The sequence below is a fragment of the Scyliorhinus canicula genome, chromosome 21 (genome assembly GCF_902713615.1).
Source record: "Scyliorhinus canicula chromosome 21, sScyCan1.1, whole genome shotgun sequence".
NCBI lineage: Eukaryota > Metazoa > Chordata > Chondrichthyes > Carcharhiniformes > Scyliorhinidae > Scyliorhinus > Scyliorhinus canicula.
The window spans coordinates 41,456,202-41,471,612 of NC_052166.1; the positions used below are offsets into that span (position 1 = coordinate 41,456,202).

Sequence of the window (15,411 nt, forward strand, 5' to 3'; positions counted from 1 at the left end):
ATTTTATAAGTTTCTTTGAGATCCCTCTCACTCTTCTGAACTTCAATGAATATAATCCTAACCAATTTAGTCTCTCCTCATATGACAGTCCCACCATCCCAGGAATCGGTCTGGTAAACCTTTGCTGCATTCCCTCCATAGCAAGAACACCCTTCCTCAGATAATGACACCAAAACTGCATACACTAGTCCAGGTGTGGTCTCACCAATACCCTATTCAATTGCAGTAAAACATTCCTATTCCTATGCTTAAATCCTCTTACTATGAAGGCCAAAATACCATTTGCCTTCTTTACTGCCTGCTGTACCTGTGCGATTACTTTCAGCAACTGATCCAACAAGGAGACCAAGGTCTCGCTGAGTATCCACCTCTCTCAATTTACACCCACTTAAATAATAATCTGCCTTCCTATTTTTCCTACTGACGTGGAGAACCTCACATTTATCCACATTATCCTGCCGCTGCCATGCATATGCCCAATCATTCAGCCTGTCTGCAGCATCTCAGTATCCTCTTCACAGCTCACCCTCCACCCAACTTTGTATTGTCTGCAAATTTGGAGATAGTTCCCTTGTCCAAGTCATTAATATCTAATGTGAACAGTTGGGGTCCGAGCGATATTCTACTGGTCACAACCTCCCAATCGGAAAAAGACCAATTTATTCCAACCCTTTGCTTCCTGTCTGCTAACCAGCTTTCTATCCATCTCAAGATGGACCCTGAATCGTTATAAAGGAAACTATGATGATCATAGCGAGTTGCTATGAACGATTCCAAAACGTTACATAAAGGGTTGACTGTGAATAGGCAATGGCTAACATTCAAGGATTGCATGAGGGAACTGCAACAATTGTTTATTCCTTTCTGGCACAAAAGTAAAATGGGAAAGGTGACCAATCCATGAATTACAAGGTAAATTAGAGATAGTGTTAGTTCCAAGGAAGTAGCATGCAAATCGACCAAGAAAAACAACAGGTCTGAGGATTGGAAGCAATTTAGAATTCAGCAAAAGAGGACTAAGGGATTGATTAAGAAGGGGAAAATAGAGTACGAGAGTAAGCTTGCAGGGAACATAAAAACTGATTATACAAATTTCTACAGATATGTGAAGGGAAAAAGATTGGTGAAGACAAATGTCAGGAACCGTCAGATCCAGGTGAATTCATGATGGGCTGAGCAACTAAATACATACTTTGGTTCTGTCTTCACAAATGAGGATACAAATAAGATCCCAGAAATGTTGTGGATTGAAGGGTTCAGTGGGTGGGAGGAATTGAAGGAGATCAAGATTAGTAGAGAAATGGCGTTGGGGAAATTGATGAGATTGAAGGCTGATAAATTCCCAGTGCCTGCTAATCTACGTCCAAGATTACTTAAGGAAGTGGCTCTAGAAATAGTGGATGCAGTGGTGGTCATCTTTCAAGATTCTCTAGAGACTAGAACAGTTCCTGCAGATTGGAGAATAGCTAATGTAACTCCACGATTTACAAAGGGAGGTAGAGAGAAATGGAATTATAGACCAGTAAACATGACATCAGTGGTGGGAAAAATTCTGCAATCCATTATCAAAGATTTAATTGCACTTAGGAAACAGTGGCAGGATCGGACATGGTCAGCATGGATTATAAAGGGGAAATTATGCTTGACTAATCTACTGAAATTCTTCGAGGATGTAATTAGTAAATTTGATGAGAGGGAGCCAGTTGATGTGGTTTATTTGGACTTTCACAAGGCTTTCGACAGAGTCCCACATAAGAGATTGTTGAGCAAAATTAAAGCCCATGGGATTAAGGGTAGGGTTTTGGGATGGATAGAAGACTGGTTGGCAGACAGGAAACAAAGAAAAATAATTAACGGGTCTTTTTCCAAATGGCAGCCAGTGACTACTGGGGTACTGCAGGGATTGCTGCTGGGACCCCAGCTATTCACAATATATATTAATGATTTAGATGAGGGAACAAAATCTAATATCTCCAAATTTGCAGAAAATTGGTTGGATGGGTGATCTGTGAGGAGGGTGCAGAGATCCTTCAGTGTGATTTGGACAAGTTGAGTGAATGGGCAAATGAATGGCAGATGCAGTATAATTTGGATAAATGTGAGGTTATCCGCTTTGGTAGCAAAAAGGGGAGGCAGACTATTATCTGAATGGCAATAAATTAGGAGAGGGGAATGTGCAACAATATCTGGGCATTCTCATACACTTGTTGCTGAAGGTAAGCATGCAGATGCAGTAAAGGGGCAAATGGTCCGTTAACATTCAAAGCAAGAGGATTTGAGTACAGGAGCAGGGATGTCTTGCTGCAATTATACAGGGCCTTGGGGAGGCCACACCTGGAATATTGTGTGCAGTTCTGGTCTCCTTATGTGAGGAAGGATGTTCTGGCTATAGAATGAGTGCAGCAGAGGTTACCAGATTGATTCTTGGTTTGGCAGGACGGACCAATGAGGAGAGATTGAGTCAGTTAAGATTGTATTCGCTGGAGTTCAGAAGAATGAGGAGGTAGCTCATAGAAACCTTTAAAATTATAACAGGACTAGACAAGATAAATGCAATAAGGATGTTCCCGATGGTGGGGATGTCCAGAACCAGGCATCAGTTTGAGCATACGGGGTAGATCATTTAGGACAGAAGAGAGGAGAAATATCTTCATCCAGAGAGTGGTGAGCCAATGGAATTTGTTACCACAGGAAGTAGTTGAAGTCAAAATATTGTTATGTTTTCAAGAAGCAGTTAAATATAGCACTTCAGGCGAAGGGGATCAGGGATATAAGGGAAAGGCGAGATTAGGCTATTGAATTGTATGATCAGCCATGATCATAATGAATGACAGAATAGACTTGAAGGGCTGAATGGCCTCCTCCTGGTCTATTTTCTATGTTTCTATATAACCCGCAATCCCATGCGCTTTAACTTTACATAGTAATATTCTATGTGAGATTTTGTCGAAAGCTTTCTGAAAGTCTAAATAAACCACATCCACCAGTTCTCCCTGGTCAACTGTACTAGTTACATCTTCAAGGAATTCCAATAGATTTGTCAATAGATTTCTCTTTCATAAATCCATGCTGACTTTGTCTGATTTCACCACTGTCTTCCAAATACTGTGGTACAAAATTCTTGATAATGGACTCCAGCAACTTCCCTACTGCAGATTTTAGGCTCACTGGTCTATAGTTTCCTGTTTTCTCTCCATCTTCCTTTTGAATAGCAGGCTTACATTAGCTATCCTGTAATCTTTTGGAACCATTCCAGAGTCCAAAGAATTTTAGAAAATTACCATAAATGGATCTACTATTTCTCGGGCCACTTCCTCAAGTATTCTAGGGTGAAGATTGTCAGCCCTGGAGATTTGTCCGCCTTGAGTCCCAATAATTTCCCCCAAACCATTTCTCTTGAATACTGATTCCCTTCAGTTCCTCACTAAAAGAACTTCTGGAACATTATTCATGTCTCCCTTTGTGAAGACAGAAGCAAAGTATGAATTTAGTTCCTCAGCCATTCCTTTGTAACCCACTAAGAATGACATTATTTCTGACAGTAAGGGGCCTGCATTTGTTTTTGTCAATCTTTTTCCCTTTACAAACCTATAGAAACTTTTAAAGTCAGTTTTTATGTTCCTCACTAGCTTACTTTCATATTGCATTTTCCACTTCTTAATCAATCCTTTGGTATGTCTGTTGAATTTTAAACTGCTCCCGATCCTCAGGTCTATTACTTTTTCTTGCCAATTTATGTGCATCTTTTTTGAATCTAACACTATCTCTGATTTCCCTTCTAAGCCATGATTTCCCTTGTAAGCAATGAAACCTATCTCTTCATTGAGACCTGGTGATTGAGTCCAGTTGCTGTCCATTTCAAAGACTTTGAGTGCCTGACTTCTAAAAGTAATTGCCGGGAGGAACTGTGGGGTGGAGGGTCTGCTGTGGCAGTGGGCATGTAGATCAAATATTCCGCGTAGCTAAATATTCCCTTTTATAGCATTGCCTTGAAATTTGATTTGGTAGCCATGGTGACGATCTGGGCTTTCTGGTACTTAAGTCAAGGGGAAAAGTGGATAGGATTTTGGGCTTGTTTTTACTCAGAAAATAAATTATGAGGTGATCTAATTATTTGTGAAGGAAATTTAGAGAATTAATTTAAGGGAAACGTTCACAAATATTAGGACATGTGAGTAAAGAATTCCCGACGCCGAGGACCTGGGTTCGATCCCCGACCCGGGTCACTGTCCATGTGGAGTTTGCACATTTTCCCCTTGTCTGCATGGGTCTTACCCCCACAACCCAAAGATGTGCAGGGTAGGTAGATTCCCCATACTAAACTGCCCCTTCATTGGAAAAATTAATTTAAAATAAATAAATAAATAAAAAATGTGAGTGAATAATTTAGCAGGAAGAAGAGAAATTAGTCAGAACCCATGACCCAAAAATAAGAGGCACAAAATGAGGTTCCCAAAGAAGTCAATCAAGGGTTGAAGTGAAAGCTGGGGCCTATAGTGCATCTCGCTACCTGGGCTGGAGAGAAAGACAACATAAACAAAGAAATAATGCTTAGGCGCCGCCATTTGGATTTCAAAAATATAAAATGTAAATTTTACAGAGGTATATGAGGCCATGGAGGGATTTACAAAGGAGGATAAGATGAAAAAAAGGGAAGGGGCAATGACAAGTGAGGGGGAAAAAAACAGACCAGAAGGCTGAAATGTTCCATTCATTTAAAACCTGCTTGGATCTGCCTCTGTAACTTGCAGAGCTACGAGCCGGGTGCTGGAAAGTGGGATTAAAACGAGCGGCTAGTTTATTTATTTTTTTGGCCAGCGTAGACATGATGGGGGGAAGGCGGGAACAGGGTATTGAATTGGATGATCAGCCATGATCATGATGAATGGCAGAGCAGGCTCAAAGGGCCGAATGGCCTCTCCCCTGCTCAATTTCCTATGCATGTTTCTACATATGATGGGCTGAATGGCCTCTTTCTGCACCATTACCTTTCTGTGGCTCTATAGTAAAGATCTCAGGAGGAAGCAAGGAGTAAGGGAGGTAAGAGGTTCCACAGCTTTGAGATAAGAATTGATTAGAAATTTTTAAACATAGTGGCAATGTCGGAAGATGGCTTGCGCAAAATGCCACATTCAGAGCTGAGGAGGATGGATGTTAGACAAAATAAAGGAAAGTGCATTTCTTGAATTTGTTTTGTTAATGGGGAGTTGCATATGGGATGGAGGGAGTAGTGAGTGAGACCAAAAATGTCATTGGATGAAGGAAACTAAGGGCAAAATCATCAGTGATAAGGAATGGAGATCCTGTTGGATAGACATCCCTGAGACCTGGAAACCAGAGGCCAATAATATCTTTATCAAGGAGTCCAGAACTGCTGTGATTGAATCATCGCACAGCAAGAGGACTGGAGGGCTGGAGGTTGTGGGCAGAAGGACATGTGATTTGTAGAAGGTATAAAATAGAATGGAATCAGCTGCAAACGATTGGATGGAGTTGGACAGAAATTATAGGTGAAATAGCGAAATGTAAAAGAGGAGTAAGACATGGAATCCTTGAGAAATATCAAATTTGTGGAAAACAGCCAGAAGAGTGTCATTAATCACAAAACATTTTGAGCAATTTGGGAGGAACCCATTGCACATAAGTAATGATAAGAGGCCATAAGCCTTAACACAATGACAGGTGACTCAGAGATACATAACATGGTCGATGCAGACTCGATGGGCTGAATGGCCTCCTTCTGCAGTGTCGGAAATCTATGATTCCAGAGTTAACAGTGAAGCTGTCATTGTGAAGGTTATACTGGGGACCAGAAACTAGGTCAAAACTTACAAAGGTATGATTAATTTAGAAGCTAATGGAGAAAGGTAACAGAGAATTGAACATGAAAATTAGATGTCTTTCTAGGGAAGAGAAGGGGATCTGCAGGGTGTTGAGGGGACTATGGATTGGTTGGGTCACAGCACAGTTAGATATGTATAGTTATGGTGTGATGGTTTTAGAAATCTGAAGGAAGAAAATCTGGCAACAGTTCTTGCCCTACTATTCTACGTCAACAGATGGAGATGTTGTTCATCTTTCTGCAAGAAAAACATTGGAAACCTGAAACAGAAACTAATGAAAGCCCTCAGTGGTTTCATTGATATCTGAGTTTAGAAAATACAGGGGCTGGATTCTCCGTTCCTGAGACTTAGTGTTGACACTGGGGCAGGTTTTGTGGACTTTCACGACAGCAAAACTGGCGCCGAACCTGGACCAATTCAGTGTGGAGGGGCTAGCACCAGCGCCACGTGGAACACAATCGATTGCAATTAAAAGCGATGCGGAATTAGCCGAGTGCGTGATTGACACCCAGGAGGCTGACAAGCTGCAGCTGGATGTACACGTTATAGTCCCCAAACACACTCATCCCAGCCAACAAGATGGCACTGGTTGTGCTGGAGCGCACCCACACAGCTGATGGGTCGGCTGGGGCCAGTGGGCACCTAGGGGGTTGGCATGGGAGGGAAACCTACATGACCTTAGGTTCACAGTTGGCTGTCAGCGGTGTAGGTAGCTGCATTGCAGGCCGTGGCACTGGTGCTCCGTTCCGTCCACCCCGACCCCACAGCCCACCTCCTGCGCCCCCCCCCCCCCGCTACATCCCGCGACCCTGGCAGAAGCCCTCCAGCCAACGGCACAAGTGTCAGCAAACTATAGCGATGTTAGACACTTTCTGTAACCCCTCTCTCTCCCTCAGCAGCCACGATGCCGGCTTCACGATTTTAAAAAGCACAAGTGAACCGCGCCATCGGGAACTCGGCCCAGCGGAGAATCGCAGAGGTTACGGAGAATACCAGGTCAGGCCCACTGATGATATGCAATTGGTGTTTACCATATGCCTCCCGGACCACATTGACGCCCCTGTCGAGGCGACGGAGATCTGCGATTTGGCATCAAATGGCACCCGCAGCGATTTTGGCGTCGGAACCTATTCTCCGCCCAATCGCGTTTCCCGATTTCAGCGTCAGCCAACGGAGAATCCCGCCCCAGGTTTTTAATGGGATCCTTGTCAGGCCCTCCTTTTTTATGTTCCTTACATGAATTAAAGTGTTGGCAGACTTTCTTGAGTTGCTGGGAGTCAGACTTCAGATGAGGTTAATTATGACCTTTTCAGAGCCACAACATTACCTGCACGCCTCATGACATGAACTGAGGTACTTTTATAACAAATGGTTTTGTAAGTCAATCCTGTTCTCCAATATAACAAATTGATGTGCGGCGTTGGACTGGGGTGAGCACAGTAAGAAGTCTTACAACACCAGGTTAAAGTCCAACAGGTTTGTTTCAAATCACTAGCTTTCGGAGCACAGCTCCTTCCTCAGGTGAATGGCGAGGTATGTTTCAGAAACATATTTATAGACAAAGTCAAAGATGCAAGACAATGCTTTGAATGCGAGCATTTGCAGGTAATTAAATCTTTACAGATCCAGAGTTAGGGGTAACCCCAGGTTAAAGAGGTGTGAATTGTCTCAAGACAGAACAGGTGGTAGGATTTCAAAAGCCCAGGCCAGATAGTGGGAGATGAATGTAATGCGACATGAATCCCAGGTCCCGGTTGAGGCCGTATTCGTGTGCGGAACTTGGCGAGAAGGTTCTGCTCCACAATTTTGCGTTGTCGTGCGTCCTGAAGGCTGCCTTGGAGAACGATTACTCGAGATCAGAGGCTGAATGTCCTTGACTGCTGAAGTGTTCCCCGACTGGAAGGGAACATTTCTGCCTGATGGTTGTCGCACGATGTCCGTTCATCCGTTGTCGCAGCGTCTGCATGGTCTCGCCAATGTACCACGCTTCGGGACATCCTTTCCTGCAGCGTATGAGTTAGACAACATTGGCCGAGTCGCACGAGTATGTACCGCGTACCTGGTGGGTGGTGTTTTCACGTGTAATGGTGGTACCCATGTTGATGCTCTGGCACGTCTTGCAGAGATTGCCATGGTAGAGTTGTGTGGTGTCGTGGTCGCTGTTCTGAAGGCTGGGTTGTTTGCTGCAAACAATGGTTTGTTTGAGGTTGCGCGGTTGTTTGAAGGCAAGTAGTGGGGTTGTGGGGGTGACTTTGGCAAGATGTTCATCTTCATCGATGACGTGTTGAAGGCTGCGAAGAAGATGTCGCAGTTTCTCCGCTCCGGGGAAGTACTGGACGATGAAGGGTACTCTGTCGGTTGTGTCCTGTGTTTGTCGTCTGAGGAGGTCGGTGCGGTTTTTTGCTGTGGTGCGTTGGAACTGTCGATCGATGTTGAGCTCCATATCCCGTTCGTACGAGGGCATCTTTCAGCGTCTGTAGATGTCTGTTACGCATCTCCTCATCTGAGCAGATCCTGCATATACGGAGGGCTTTTCCATAGGGGATGGCTTCTTTAATGTGTTTAGGGTGGAAGCTGGAGAAGTGGAGCATCGTGAGATTATCCGTTCCTCAGGTTCACCTGAGGAAGAAGCAGTGTTCTGAAAGCTAGTGATTTGAAACAAACCTGTTGGACTTTAACCTGGTGTTGTAAGACTCATAACAAATTGAGGTTGAGTATTAAAATATCACTCAAGTAGACGTTTTGCTCATCGCTGGTTATTTACTGTTTGAAGTTGCCTTAAAGTTACATGTGAAATCGAGTTTATTAGTTAAGTGGCATTTTCAGCAAAACCATTCTCGGAAGTCTAAAAACAAACTTCATAACAGGATCACTGCTCGACCACTGGCTTTGTTTTGCAGCTTGATGTATTAGCTAAAGTAATTTAAGTTAGGAACCCGAGACAAATCCCCAACAAACATTCAATTCCTTGATATTTTCCAGCCCACTCATGACTTATAGGAATGTCTCATTCAGATTTTAAAAAGAAATGTTGGTAGCCATCTCATTACACCCCTTTGCTGCTTACCGCCCTTGAAAAACGTTGGCCGATTGTCAATTGTAAGTTCCTGCACCTTTCCATGTTTTGTGTTACGAGCTGCTAAAACACGATAAGATGTAGAGAACGTATAATTTAGAATCAGTCAAAAACTTGCGAGGACAGCGAGCGGCGCGGCTGCATCAGGCATTCAGGCAATTAACCAAAGGCTTTTTCATTCTCTTTCATGGGATGTGTGTGTGTCGCTGGCTCGGCAGCATTTGCTGCCCATCCCTAACTGCCCTTGAACAGAGTGGCTTCCTGGGCCAATTAAGAGGGCTGCTAAGAATCAACCACATTGCAGTGGGTCTGGAGTGGTGAGAGCAGGTAAAGATGGCAGATTTCCTGCCCTGAATCAGGTAGGTCACGGAGAGTCGCCATGGTCACCATTACTGAGACTAACTTTATATTCCAAATTTGTTCATTGGATTTAGATCCCCCCCCCACCCAAAGTATTATTCCATAGGCTTTAGGATTACTAATCCAGTGACGTTTACACTATGCCACTGCCTCCCTTAACAATAATCTTTAAAGTATAAGGGGAAGGTTTGACGACTGTGTCTGTTTGTGCTCTCTATTTAGCCTTAACGTCTAAACTCTTCATCACTAAGGACCCCGAGAACATCACTGTGGCAGTGGGACGAACAGCCTCCATGCACTGCACAATTCAGGGATTCCCTCAGCCGGACATCACATGGTACAAAAACAATAAGCTTTTGAACAACATCAGGGCAGTCAAACATGATGGTAACAGAGGCATTTTAATGTTACGGTAAGATAACCATTCTACACTTCTTTTAAATGACAGTAGTTGCATGATGCAGAAGCTACAAAATGAACAGAAATATCCTGCGTTGTTCATTTGTTTGCTGTGGGGCGGATTTACTCAATAATAGTGCTGATTTTTTTTGTTTGCAAAAGTATACTTTATCTGTAAAATATCTGAAAGAACATTACAAACATTTGAAAGTGGCCATCATAGGAAGTGCAATAATATTCAGGTTTTCTGCATTGATCATGTTGCACCCTGAGGTGCTTCAATACAATTATGACAGGTGTAATATTCACTCATACCTTGAATGTGAGTCATAAAGCCTGAGGGGTTCCATGCAATTCTAGAGTTAACAGATACCTTGCATTGTTCATTTGTTTCTTGTGGAATGAACTCACTTAATGAACAGATAGGTTTTTAGAAAATGCTATTCCTTTCTCAGGCTAGCCGTCCCGTGCCACTGGGAACATGCAAAGTGCTGATTTGCATGAATTAGCATGCAATTAACCGGCTGGAAACCAGATGCCCCCCCCCCCCCCCCCCCCCCCCACCCCGACGTGTTGTTCCCTGCATAGCGGAAAATCCATTGGGCGGGCTTTGGTGTAAGTATGGCCAAACACAACCCTGGTGGGGTGGACCCCGAGGGGATTCAAGGGGGGTCATCCCATTGCTAATGTGCCCCTCTGCCAGTGCCAGGTCGCACGCAGACGGGGGGAGGGGGAGGGGGGAGGGGGGAGGGGGGGGGGGTGCCCCAAGAGTTCTGCCGGTTGGGTGGGGTTGGGCTGTAGATGAAGGCTTGACCCCAGGACCCTCCACCAGGATGTATGGTCCCATGTTTGGACTGCCCCTTCCAGCTCTGGACAACCTGAAGATTACCCTTGGCCTGGTGATCCCCGGCAGTCCTCTGTTCAACAGCATCATCCTGCTTACACTTTTTAGACTCTGAGGTGGCCTCCTCACCCTGAACTGCACTGCCTGATAGCTGAATGCTAAGTGCTGTCTGTGGTTGGCAATGCCAGGGGGTGGGAATTGAAGGGGAGACTGAAGGAGGGGGGAGAATGGGGGTTGGGTGGGGGGGTTGGGGGAGGGTCTCCCTCATCAGTGCGTGGTGGGTGGGGGAGGGATTACCCATTATCCCTGTAGTGGGGAGAGGATGACCCTTCTTGATGAGGGGTTGGGCGAGCTCCCCTTATCTGTGGGGGTGTCGAAATTTGCACCGCAGGGTGGAGGAGGGACTGGACTTTGAGATCGGTGCCAAATGGCGGCCTGAGCCGAAGAGTGATGGGAATCTGATGCACTTGCCGCTCTGCATATATTTTCATGCCAAAGCACTGTGACTCGCACCTAGGCAACGCTCCTAGCACTAGAGGGACCAATCCCGATGCTGCGCTGGCAAGAACACTTAAAGAGCACTTAAAGAGTCCGGAATTCGGGTGGCACAATGGCGCAGTGGTTAGCACCGCTGCCTATGGCGCTGAGGACCGGGGTTTGATCCCAGCCCTGGGTCACTGTCCGTGTGGAGTTTGCACATTCTCCCTGTGTCTGCGTGGGTCTCACCCCCAGATGTGCAAGGTAGGTGGATTGGCCAAGCTAAATTGACCTTTAATTGGAAAAAGATAGTAGCGTACTCTAAATTTTTAGAAAGAAAGAGTCAGGAACGGAGAATCCAGCCCATAATATTCACTGTATACATTCAATGTGAGTAAACAGATCACGAGGCTCTACACAATTCCACCCCTCCCCCCCCTCAGATCGCTATGGCTGAAAGGCTTTAGACAATCACTTTCCCCCATTGCACCTCTGCAGCGACTACCCCAAGTCTTAGTGCATCCCTTGTAGTCCTGGGCTTTCGAGTGTGCCGATCTGCAGCATTCGGTCAGAGAAAACCCTTTGCACTATAAGGCCAACTAGTTCCGAGAAGACTGAAGAGGTCTTTCGCCGAGTCAATAATCCGCCAGCAGCAGGTGATGTTTGCCTTGGTGTGCATCCCTGGGAACAGCCCCTCGAGCGCTGAGTTCTGTGTCACTGAGCTGGTCAGGTTGGACCTCATCTCTCTCCAGACCATCTTTGCAAAGGTACATTCCTCAAGGTGGACAACAGTCTCTTCCCCACCACAGTCACCTCGAGGGCAGCATGCGGATGGGAGTGAGACTGCAGGCATGTAGGAAGGATCTGATGGAGGATCTCACTACCAGCCAAGCTAGGCCTTGATGCTTGTCAGAAAGGTCAGGTGATGAGGCATCCTGCGGAATGACTGACAGTCGGTCAGGCAACCAAGATTTGAGCTCATATTCTGAGTTTTTGTATGCTTGGCAAATAATTGACATTAAAAAGATGGCACAATGGGATGTGTGTAGTTACAATGTGATGATTTTAGAGAGGAAACAGAACAGAAAGGATAAGCCAACATTTGAAGCATACACTAGTTTTCAGATAATGTCTAGTGGGCGCTAGAGTTTGTTTTGGGACATCTGAATGTGTATATGGTTGTGAAAATATTTAACCTTTGAATCCCGAAGGAACCTGCTGTCATTTTGCTCCACTAGAAACCAGACAAAAGTGAAACGTGTTAAAGGTTCTGGATGACCCAAAGCTGAGATCTGATCAGGGCTGTGGATTAGCTCTGTTGATCAAGTTCCACAAAACCGCCGTTAAACTGGCCAAAACCATCCAATCTATGTGGTTGTGACGAGTTGTTTTTTCAACCAGAATAGCCGACTGAGAACTGTGCTCCCGATGTTAAGGAACTGCTTTATCAGAATTGATTAGAAACTGGACTCCTGCGATTGAGCAAAAAAGCCTGAAGTAAGAAATAATCTGGAGCCATGTCCCTGCTCACGCAAGACATTACTCAGCACAGAGACCTTTTTCGCGTTTTGACCTGGTGCGATTCCAGTGACACTCATTCACCACAATTTCCCCGTGTTTGCGTGTGTCTCACCCCCAGCAGCCAAAGGTTGTGCATGGTAGGTGGATTGGCCGCACTAAATTACCTCTTGATTGGAAAAAAACAATTAATTCACCACGATATTGCCAATAAGGTTCAATATTTGAAATGTTAAAGGGCACTGCAGAAAATGGACCTTGACAAACTAGAATGACAGAGTTAAAGGTAAAGTCCCAGATGACCATCGGCTGCTTTCTCCTTTGAGGGGCAGAGCTGACTGGTGGCGATTTAACCTGAGGATCACCACACCCCAGGCAAGGGGCAAGGTTGAGAAGGCGGGGCCTTCAGGAATAACCTCGGCTGTTACAGGAATTGAACCCGCGCTGCTGGCCGTGCTCTGCATCACAAACCAGCTGTTTAGCCAAGTGAGCTGAACCAGTCCCCGAATTAATGGTAGTGTGACGCTATATGTCACGGTTGAATGCTGATATTGCTCAGTGTTTGGTGCCAATAGAGACCAATAACAACGGTGAATTTTGTCTTTGTACCGATATGATTTGGGCACTCTGGCATTGCAACTCTTGTCCAAGAAGTGAAATCCTTCTGCAGATAGGTTGCTTCTTGTTGGTTCTGAAATTAAACCCTCATGGACTACTTCTGATGTTGTCTTTTACAGGAACGTGTCCTTAGAAGATGAAGGCTTCTATCACTGTGAAGGAAGCAATGGGAATGAAATAGTAATATCGCAGGCAGCCCACCTACTGCCGGCTGGTAAATCCAACTCAGTGCAACAGATTTTAGACTATGAAGCAAAAGTTAATAACTGGACCTTTAAGATACAGTAATTTAGAATAATTTGATCATTTAAAAGTGTGACGCTGTGCTGGTCCTCTGGCTGATTCATCTGGCATGTGTAGCGTGCTTCATTCCTTTACCATCAGGGCTACTGCGCCTTCGTTCTGTCTGTCTTTCCAGAATATTCATCATAGAAGATCATCATAGAATCCCTCCAGTACAGAAGGAGGCCATTCGACCCAATATTGTGTACGCTGGAATATTTATCTCCCAACCATTATCATCTTGTAACCATGTCTCTGTGTTGGTGATTAGCTCCAACTCCTCTATTTGTGCCACTGGTTCACTTGTCTCATTCCAGGTCCTTTGTGCATTCAGATAAAGACTCTTTCATTTCATTTTTTTTTTTGCTTCTGTTCCCAGCAATGACCTCATAGTGTCCCAACAGTGCAGAAGGGGTCCATTTGGCCCATCGGGTCTGCACCGACCCTTTGAAAGACCTCCCTACCTAGGCCCAATCTCCCATCCTATTTCTGAAATTCCACCTTAAGGGGCAATTTACCACTTAACCTGCACACCTTCAGACTTGTGGGAGGAAACCGGAGCACCCGAAGGAAACCCACAATGACACTGGGAGAATATGCAAACTCCACACAGTTACCCAAGGTCAGAATCGAATGCAGGTCCCTGGTGCTGTGAGGCAGCAGTGCTAACCACTGTGCCACCCTATTCGGTGATGTACATTTTTTGGTTAAATTCTCTGTCCCACTCTGTCTTTACCCACATCGCTATAATGGTGGGCGGAGCGGTTGGCACTGTTGCTTCACAGCTCCAGGGTTCCGGGTTCGATTCCCGGCTTGGGTCACTGTCTGTGCGGAGTCTGCACGTTCTCCCCGTGTCTGCATGGGATCAGTCACCTCGGATGGTGCAAGAGGGAGGAATTCAAATTCCTGGGACATTGGAACCGGGTCTGGGGAAGGTGAGACCGATACAAACTGGAGGGTCTGCACCGGAACCAATGTCCTTGGGGAGTGTTTGCTAGTGCTGTTGGGTGGGATTAAACTAATATGGCAGAGAGATGGGAAGCGATGCAGGAAGCCGGAGAGAAGTAAAGTGGGAAAAGTGGTGGGTAGCTGAAGAACCCCTCCAGTGACAAACAGGAGGAAGTTCATCCAGTGGAGGCGGCAGAAGAGGATTCTGGGAGAAGTCAACTCAGTCACCTCAACTGTACTGGTAGCCGAAGAACTGGTATCAAGGAGCGGTTAAGACCAAAACACTACATTAGTGCACCCTTCCCTCCCTCCTCCTCTAACCAAAATAAACGCACTGTGAGGTGGACAAGGAAGGGTAAATAAGGATATTGGCCAGCAGGTTAGTGATTGGCTGGTGACTGGTAAACAGTTTTTATTTTTATTTTCTATTCTATTTTATTTTCTCTTATTCTCTCCTGGCATTGTTGTAAAGTTAACTTAAGGGCTGAGTCATGGCCGGAAATCCCAGACCCTTGTCATGCTCCTCCTGTGCAATGTGGGAATTTAGGGACCCTTCCGGTGTCCCTGTCTCCTTCACGTGCAGGAAATACTTCCAACTGCAGCTCCTGTCAGACCGCTTGATGGCACTGGAGCTGCAGGTGCAGCATCTGCGATGCTGAGGAAATCATTGATAGCACGTTCAGTAAGTTGGTCACACCGCAGATAAAAATTACTGAGGAAGGTAGGGGATGGGTGACCACCAGACAGAGGAAGAGTAGGAAGGCAGTGCAGTGGTCATCTCCCTCCAAAACAGATATACCATTTTGGATATTGTTGACGGAGATGGCTGACCAGCGGAAGGCGGCAGGAGCCAGGTTCGTGAACCATGGCTGGGTCTGCTACACAGGAGAGGAGAAAAAAGAGCTGTAGAGCTATAGTGATAGGGGATTCAAATGTAAGAGGAATAGATAGGTGTTTCTGCAGCCATAAACCAGACACCAGGTAGGTGTGCTGCCTGACATCGATGGTGGGGAAAATGCTGGAGTCATTTATTAAGGATGAAATAA

At 45.4% G+C, this 15,411-nt stretch overlaps 1 protein-coding gene across 1 annotated transcript in view; it reads left to right on the plus strand.

Moving 5' to 3' along the window:
• LOC119955524 overlaps positions 1-15,411 on the plus strand; it is a 66,979-nt gene that overhangs the window by 13,439 nt on the left and 38,129 nt on the right. The window contains exons 4-5 of the mRNA XM_038781795.1: positions 9,502-9,691; positions 13,255-13,349. Of these exons, the coding sequence (XP_038637723.1) occupies positions 9,502-9,691; positions 13,255-13,349 (285 nt within the window). The remainder of the gene's footprint in view (positions 1-9,501; positions 9,692-13,254; positions 13,350-15,411) is intronic.